This window comes from Fulmarus glacialis, unplaced genomic scaffold (genome assembly GCF_000690835.1).
Source record: "Fulmarus glacialis isolate BGI_N327 unplaced genomic scaffold, ASM69083v1 scaffold44855, whole genome shotgun sequence".
NCBI lineage: Eukaryota > Metazoa > Chordata > Aves > Procellariiformes > Procellariidae > Fulmarus > Fulmarus glacialis.
The window spans coordinates 81,964-91,061 of NW_009214523.1; the positions used below are offsets into that span (position 1 = coordinate 81,964).

At 37.4% G+C, this 9,098-nt stretch overlaps 1 protein-coding gene across 1 annotated transcript in view; it reads right to left on the minus strand.

Moving 5' to 3' along the window:
• Positions 1–5,750, minus strand: part of LOC104077371 (ephrin type-A receptor 6-like) — a gene marked incomplete at its 3' end in the record, with an annotated part of 84,723 nt that extends 78,973 nt beyond the window's left edge. Inside the window, exons 1-2 of the mRNA XM_009578578.1 lie at positions 5,618–5,750; positions 5,316–5,440 (exon numbers count right to left, since the gene is read on the minus strand). Of these exons, the coding sequence (XP_009576873.1) occupies positions 5,316–5,440; positions 5,618–5,750 (258 nt within the window). The remainder of the gene's footprint in view (positions 1–5,315; positions 5,441–5,617) is intronic.
• Positions 5,751–9,098: the final 3,348 nt, after the last annotated feature.

A 9,098-nucleotide genomic window follows, 5' to 3' on the forward strand; every position in this document is an offset into this window, starting at 1 on the left:
GTCTTCAGTGTGGTACTGAGCATATCACAAGACTATCTGTTCCTCAAAAAGTGTGGAAAAAAATGGCAAGGATATCAGTTCATACCTCTGTATGTGCACCGAGTGCCACATCTTTCTGCCGTCAAAGCGCAGAGTACGTAATTTATTGTACACATACACTTCTATGGCTTTGAAATAATACGGTGCACATATTTCTAGACAGATAGATTTGCTTTAAACTACAGAATACTATCGTAGGCAAACAATTCTGAAAGACAAAATTACTTTCTTGTTTGCAATATTCCATATTAATTTTTGTAAAAATAATTCTGTCATTCAAAACATTATACATTGATAGTCTTAAATCATCACATTATTCCTATCAAGTCATTTACCTCAAGGTCTCTTAGGTATTTTACTACTCAAATTCAGGATGGCTCATTTTAATTCATATCAATGAATATTCAAAGAAATGGCGGTGTTTGTTTTAATATTGGATTTTAAGAAGGAGCATCGTTTCTCGTATAAGTTAAGTAAATACAGCTGTAGACTGCTAGAAAAATTAACAAGGTCATACTGGTTTCTAATTCTTTATATCTGGTACTTTCCTCTATCTCTCTGCTTCATCGGATCTTCATCTCTTTTTAAAATCTCATTGGAAAACTAATTTCCCCCTTGCCACTACTGCTCAGTTATTTTCTCTCTTTTATTTATTAATTCAACTCTAAATAATACTGGAATGGAGGAAAAGTCATATCTGACATCCCGCATATCCTGTCCATTCACTGTTATATGGAGGTGGGTTAAAATTTTTACGTGAAAACTGCCTGTGAGTTGCAAATTGAGTCTGCCAACAAAATGAAGGATTTTGTCAAAGGGATTTGGCTTTAGCGTAAATTTCATCAACAGACAAGAGAGCAAAGAAACATCAGCCAGCCCCTCCATCCTACATCCTGCTCCAAAAGATATTCTCTATTTGGAGATGTCATTGCAATGCCTTGGGATATTGCGTGGGTACATCCTATTAAAATGTCTTCTCTATAGACCGGCTTCCTCAGCTAATTATATATCATCTTGTGTGTAACAGAAAATATAATCCAGGTGGTGTATCTGGGCCATATGGGAGACCTTAAACTTAATACAGTTGCTGATATGTATACAGCTTGGTATGCTTAATACAGCTCTCGGGGAGCATTAATTTTTGATGATTAACTTTAATGGTTTGGGTGGAAAAAGGGAGGAATAAGCATTTTCCAATTCAACTGCACAACCTGAAGTGCAGTTGGTATGGTTTATAACCACTGTGTACTGCGTTTCCTTTCCCGTTAGGGAATTCCCACAGAAGGACTCGGCTTCATTACAAGGCTGTAACAAGGCCATATCTTATCCCACTCCTCCATTTGACTCGAACATGTGGCCTTTTTGGTGAGAGGTAAATAGAGTACGATGCCCTGGAATCTTTCAAAAAGTAAAAGCTTTGGTCAGTGTCTGAGTAATAGTTTTAAAGTATAAAAGAAAAGTTGATTACTATTAGCAAGAAACTGAGATTATATTGATATCTGGAGTTTGATTTTTAAAGGGAAAGACAATACTGCCTATGAGAGATTTTTTTCTTTTGTAAGTACTGGGCTGTTTGTGAAAGATATTAAAGGATTATAAAATAGAATAGATAGGTAACAGATTGCAGAATAGGGCAGACATCCTGTATCAATAGAGATAATTTGCAAATATTTAGCATCTATGAAGACTACAAAGAAGGTCTACAAAGAAATGCTTTTCAGAATACATCTTAGATCTCTAAGGTCAAACACTGAATGGATTTTTTGTGTGTTGCTGTAAAGACTCACTTATCGTCTAAGGTGACAAATGTTGCTAACTATATAGTTTTCAGAATGATTCATAATCTAGCAGAAATAAGATATTTCAACTACCAGCCCTCAATATACAGTATTATTTCAGGATCATGATATTCTCTCTCTGGTTATATCACATAACTATTCAAGCAATGGAAAACTTTTTCTCTTTACTGTGACAAAACCTCATAGCATCTTGGACTGAATGTCTAGGAATTTTTGTTCTCCTCACAGGGCAAGTCAGCTCTCTAATTATGTCCTAGGTCAGCTCATGTTCACTGCATTTTTGGCTGAAAAGCTGCAGAACAAAGTGACCTCTTGTCAGCCAACCACACAAATACGTACCAGTGTATTCCTAAATAAGAAATTAAAAATCTGTGCAATCTATATAGAATTGGCTCACAAAAAAGTTTTGCTATTTTCTCAGGATTTTCATTTTTAGAGACAGATAGAAAGCCAAACAAGATTTTGTTAAGTCATGATTCTGAGTATTTTGCAGCAATCACTGAAGAAATGAAGGCCATATGAAAGGTGCTTTAAAGCAGACAAATTACTGAGCTGCTTTAGTATATTTTTAAATTAATGTATGAGTTCCACTTGTAGCTTATTGATAGCCTTGTGTAACTTTCCTTCTCTATTTATTTCTTTATTATTTGATAGAGTCTTTCTCAGAAGATACAAATATTTTTCACAGAGAGGGCTTGATCTTTCAATAGTTCTCTGTGTGCAATTTGTATTGCACAAGAGTGCAAATGTAAATTTCTTGCACATTTAGCACAGTCTAGCCTCCTTCCCTTGTTCTGCTTGTTCTGGATATGCATGGAAAGATGCATCTCTATGTTCTGGGTTCACCGTCACTAATTTGTCTTACTTATAAAATTGTTGGAAATTGCCCCATTTTGTGGAGTGCTCACAGTAGTTTATTAGGCAGCTACTTGATTTCTGTAAGCTTACATATCTTTCATGAAACCTTGGGAGCACATGACAAGATATGACTTCCATTTATGAGCTGCAGAATTCCTACTGGTTGTGATTAAAAGCAAGCATGCTCCCCTAGCATGGTCCTCAATGTCATCTTGATAATTTTGCAAAAGTCAGCAAGGTATCGTATAAGAAATAGCAGTTCATACTTGTGAAATTTTAAAATCCTGCAGAGTTCGTCAGAGTTTCACAAAGTTAAGAAACTGATACAATCTGTTGAAACTGGGGTATTTAGTGTTTGAATTTGATGGAGACATTCAATTTATTGTATTGTATATAAGAACAAAGCCTCTTTTCTTTTTTAAACACAAATGACAGGTAAAAAGGGATGAGGACAGGACTGCAAAAGCTGTTCTATTTTACTAATGAGTGTGTTTATTAGTATCTAAGGATACCGTTCTCTGCATTTTTATTGACTACTTAAGACATTAATAAAATTTCTGAGGTTTTCATACTCAACTTGTTCTTGAACTTTAGCTGAATTGTTTACTCTCCAGTAGAGGGATGTCTTTGTGGTAAATTCATACTAAATCCAGTAAACAATTATTTCACTTTTATCACATTTCTTGTGGGTATGCAACATCATCCCTATTTTGACACTGCTGCTGAGAATACAAATGCTGATATTTCCCTCCTTGAGGGCTACTGGGAAGCCTGAAAGATTATAGTTTCACTTGCTGCATATACCCCTGACACCCTCTTTTTTTTTTCAATATACAAATCCCATTCACATTTGGCCGCTATACTTACACAGTATTAAAGTTATAATGCACATTTCTTCAGCACTATATAAATATAATTTTCTAATTTAACACTGCAAATCAGCAGACTGACTTCCAGTACTAGATAGAGCATGCCTGTTCTAACTTACTAACAAAAGGTGTATTCAAGAGCTATGCATTTAGTTCAGTTAGTGACTTAGGGAGAAAATAACCCCTATGCAACAGTACTGGAAGATGCCAGCAGTTTATTTATCTCCCCACACCTAAGAGGGAAGAGAAGTTTATCGTTAAAAGATACTCCTTATGCATTATAAAAAGTGAAACCAGAAAATGATTCTTTTTTGGTAGAAATGGATAGGAGTAGTTTAAACTCTCTATATAACAAAGAGCTGTAAGGCCTGTGTATCTAGTCTTGTTGCACAACAGACAAGTCTAAGCAATACGTAGACCTCTAGGAGAGCTATTTGCCATGTCACTCAGTATTGACAGATATTGGCAGATAATCTATTGATAAAAGTTTTTATGAATATAAGCTTTATAATTTAACATCCTTGAATATTTGAAATTGTTCCTATTCAATTGAATAAAATCTCACTATTTCTCTTGTTTAATTCACCTGGTTATTATTTTAGTATCAACAAACAAAACAAGGGCAGTGCAAGTCATAAAGTGGCTTACTATGGTAACAGATCAAAACCTGAAGGACTTCCATTAATGTAGGAAAGTAAGGTTTCCTTGCATTGGCTACCAAATATTATAAGCAATCTGTCTTTTCCCTCTAGCTGTGCTATTTAAATTGTTTGGATTTTTTCCCAGTTTACCCTTTTTTTCTGCATCATTAAAGCTGCATAATCTCAATAGAGAAGTGCAGCCAAGGAAGAAAATTCTCAGATACTTACAGAGCCTAATATCCCTAAATCTTTCTTTCATGTCTTGGCTTATATTTCTGTTCTTTGTGGTCTTCTCACATACCCATTAGTTCCATTGTGACTTTCAGATGGGGACAGAGAAATAGCAGGAACTGACTTAGCAGGTGACTGTTTAAGGTACGGACACCAAAAAAATCCTGCCTATGTCTCTAGGAATGAAGGCACTGATTAGCACTAAATTTTACGCTGCAAGTGCGAGGCCCTGTAGCCAACTGGAAATGACAAAACGCGTTTTGTGCTTTGGGAGAAGCAGGCTTCAGATTATGCTTTCACAAGATGTGCTGTGTATGCACCTTGTACATTTACTTGTAATGCAAGTTGTTGCCCACTTTTGTGTGAAATCACATAATTTTGACAGAATGCCAGAAATTTGACATGAATCCCATGTAGTTTCTCTCTCTTGTAACCTTTTGTAACCTTCTAAAGAAGGCTGGTGCACTCTCATTTAAGCACAGATTATTGCTAAATAATGTTGCAAAATTAAATCACATTGACATTCACCTTAATTGTATTGTTTCAGTGTCACTCTAATGTAAAGTTTTTACAGTCCATAAATCAAAATATGTTCAAGCATATGATCCATTTATCCACGTCTGTAAATGTAGTTACGTAAATGAGACAGGTATATCTACTGCCTGCCTGCTGCTCTACTTGATTTTGACGTGAAACAAGACAGTCAGTAAGAAGTCAGAAGTAAACCAACAAAAAATCAGTACAAAATAAAATGTCTACTTATATAGCATTGTGTGTGGGATAAAGTGAAAAGTTTAAAGTATATTTTTGCATATTAAAATACAAAACATATTGCTCTTTAGGATCTGAGTTTGGGTGATGCTGTAAGTGAGACCTACTTTCTCATAGTACTTGATCTCGTAGTCCAGAATGGCTCCATGGGGAAAGTCCGGCTCTTGCCAGGAGAGGGCAATGCTGTTTTGGGAAGCCCAGTCCTTCCTTACCATACCTATCAAGGAAGGCGCTGAAAGGGAAAAGGATAACTAAGGGTTAAAGACGAAGCACACGGTTTATCCTTTCAACCTACTGTCTTAGGATACCGACCCGAGGTAACTTTGAGCGACCTCCAGGCAGAAAAGCATGACAGATGGCAATTCTCAGGGAAACCATATAACCTGGAATTAATGTCTCAAGTACATACCGGTAACGCCTTTGTTAAAGTGCAGACCAGCTTCTGAAAAATGGCTATATACAAAAACATAGAAAGAAGCGCCTGTGCTGGTCCCCGCCGCCGGCTGCGCGCAACCAGGTTGTGCTGCTGGCTCCGAGGACATCGCGTCCAGAGCAGAATACCGTTTCAGAGACAGTAAATTCTACATTCAGGATAATCTGCATTAAATGTCATAATTCAACTGTGTAAAATGTACATTCAGTTTACTCTTTGGCGTAAAATAAAGTGACACAGCCTAAACCAGATGCAATGGATCCTGTTTCTGCTGGCTGGGCTGGCAGCAGCAAGGGCATTTTAGCCCATCAGTGAGGTACCTGTGTGCACGGAAGAGCCAGCTTGGTAGGGGAGGCCAGTGGCAGGGACTGGGTTACAGGCAAACCGTGGGGGCAAAGATGCCCCCAAACCTACCTGCTGTCATTGGTAGGTCGCAGGTCTGCAGCAGCGCAGCGAGTAGGAACCGCTTCCAGCAGCTTTTGGAAGGGGCCCGACATGGGTGGATGCACCCAAGAGCCAAATTATCTCACTATGGGGTTAATCAATTTTAAGAATTGGATCTTCTGCCCTTTTGGAAAAGAAGGTGAACTGTTATCTATGCAATAATTTCAAATGGTGCAAAAACTGCATTCTAGAAAATGATCTTTGCTTATTTTATTAATCTGGTCAAGCATGTCAAAGGAGGTCTAATATTCTCCAGACACTAATGCTGTTTTAATAGTGCAGCTTTCCCAAATGTTACAACAAAGCCAGTCATGTTGTTCAACAGTCTTGAAGACAACTGCGTAAGCTGAACAAACCAGCTCCCATAAAATTAAAAAAGAAATTCTTCCAGTGGTTCACAGCTTTCACTATTTGTCTTTCCACTAACAAATATCTGTTTATTACGCACCCTCCCCCATTCCTCTCTATTATGAATCTTAACCTCTTCCAAGCTTCCAAGGAGCTGTCTCCTGAAAATAACACATTTTTATGACTGCTGTTTTTATCTTTTGAATGAAAGAGTCTCCCTAGGAAAATGAAAAAAGAATCTGCTTCTAGTCACAAAATTTCACGCCTTAGTTTTCTTTCCTGTAAATATTTCAGGAAGTGTAAGAAATAAAAACAATAAATAAATTCTAGAATGCAAACAAATAGTAAAGAAAACAAAAGTGGTTGTTTTCCTTTGAAAAAAGGGAAACTCTACACAGAGACATGCACATAACAATCTCTTTCTCTGTGACAGTGCATTTATCCGAGAGAGAAAATAAACTTCCATCCACTGTCAATCTTCCCTGTGGATAACTATTCTGTGGTATAATAGTCCAGTCCTCTCTGATGTGAAAAAACCCCAACCCAACATGTAACACTAAACGAAAAAAACCTACCAAAAGTATTAAGGGAGCAAAACAGAGCTTACACAGGAAACTGTCCTACACCTGTACTTATGCCATTTTAACCATAGGTCTGATGCAAGGGAATGAGAGAAAAAAAAGAATTCCTGCCATGCTGAATAAAGGATTAGCCTACTTTTTCAGGAAGTCCTTAAACAGTGTAATGTAAGTAACTGAATAGAACAAAATACAAATAAATAAAAAGCATTCATAGGTTCAGGCCAAAATGTTATCCCTGGTTATGTATAACTACTCCCTCAGTTAAATGAAATTTTTACTCTTGAAATTGAGGGTGAAGCTGAGCTCTCACAATATTTGTCTGGGGTAAAATCAGCTGCTCCAAGCAGGGAACAAAGATAGGTCTGTTTAAAGGAAAACAGGAGCTAGCAAACACGGATTTGTATTTGCTAAACACTGATCATGGGCCTATGAGGGCAATTGCTCATACACATTTGTTTACCATTGGCTGGTTTTGAGTCATTCACTGGCATTGAGCTGTGATTTACGGGTGGGTCTGAGGGAGATACAGCAACCTTTCAGATATGTCTGATACACCCTGTGCGCCTGCTCAGGGGTGAGGGGCATCGGCTGGGCAACCTTCCCCAGCACATCACGGCTTCATCTCACTGCATTTGGGGGTTCACTGGTCTGACAACCAAATCCCTGTGAAGTGATCGAGCTTGATTACAGAGAACACCAGGGTAAACCGTGGATATAATTATATTCTTGGCCCTTCTAGGCTTTTTAAATATAGATTACTACTATTACACGTCTTCAAATTATGACCTAACCTTTAGAAGCCGTTCATATGTACCACATATGGTGCATTTTTCTTTGGGTTCTGATTTTCAAATTTGTACAGTAATTTATGTGTGTTTTCAGCCTGAGCTCACCGCATTAACTCTTTCATTTGAGCCAGCCCATGTCAAAACACAGTCCTGGCACAACAGAGGATCATCTCAAATGTTCAGCATGAGAAGTAGCCTCTGTCTTCCCCTGGGAAACAACTCGGTAGCAAAATAATGGAAGAAAATTACTTCAGCCCTCTCCTAAGCCAGCTGTGCTTGACCTGCGCTTGAAACAGAAAACCCCATACGGCAAGGCTCACATCACACCTGTAGCACTGTGTCAGCACTGCGTCTTCTAAATCAAAATGCGAAGGTGTGTACATAAGGCTGTGAATATGAGAAGCATATTTGTGTCTGTATTAGGGTACTGGGCAAAAAAAAAAAGTGTACTTTTTAACAAAAAAGTCACAAAAGAGTCACCATTAACCATTTCTTACATGTTCAGGAGGATGATCCTACTATTTGTCATGCAGAGGTTATCTATTCACATCTCAGAGGAAATAATGACGTTTCAGAAAAAGATTCCCGTCAGAAATTTATTTTACAAAGAAAGAGACATAAACCCAAGTAATTAAAAGCTGCAGCTAGCTCAGTTTCTATCTCTTTAGTTGTTGTGAAGTGCTACTAAACCCAATACTTTCTACAGAGAAATTTCAGCTTCTTATAACAGTTGCTCACTAGAGCAGAAGTTATTTAGAGTCTAAAGATCCTATCCATTTATTGTTAAAGCTTTTTTTAACCGGAAAATTGTAAAATAGGTAAATCCTATTTGCCCATTTATAAAAACTGCTCCAATGTTCCTATGATGAATCAATGGGAAGTTCTTTTAATTAGTTGTTTCAAATCCAGTAGCTCCAGCAGAGCTCTAATTTGGTTACCCAATGAAACCATTTGGAAAAAAAAAAAAGCTTAGAAGCACAGCATGGCTTTTAATCACTTTAATGGCAGCATTTTCTTGCCATTGCTACTAGGCTGAAGGATGGTTTCTGGCTCTTGAGCTCAGCGCTGATCTCTGTTTCGTACTGAGGATTCTTTGCACCATCTGCTCTCTATGTTTTCCTCTACACTGTTATAAATTTCTTGAATTGTGATGAGTCATCTACAATGCTGTGAGCTCCTCATTTAATTTAGCCTGATAAGTTTCTTTGTCTTTTCAAATTTGTATTGAATAATGAAAGTTCATCCCTTAATTCAGAGTGAGCTTATTTTATTCCAAATCTCTTTGGCTTCTCTTTT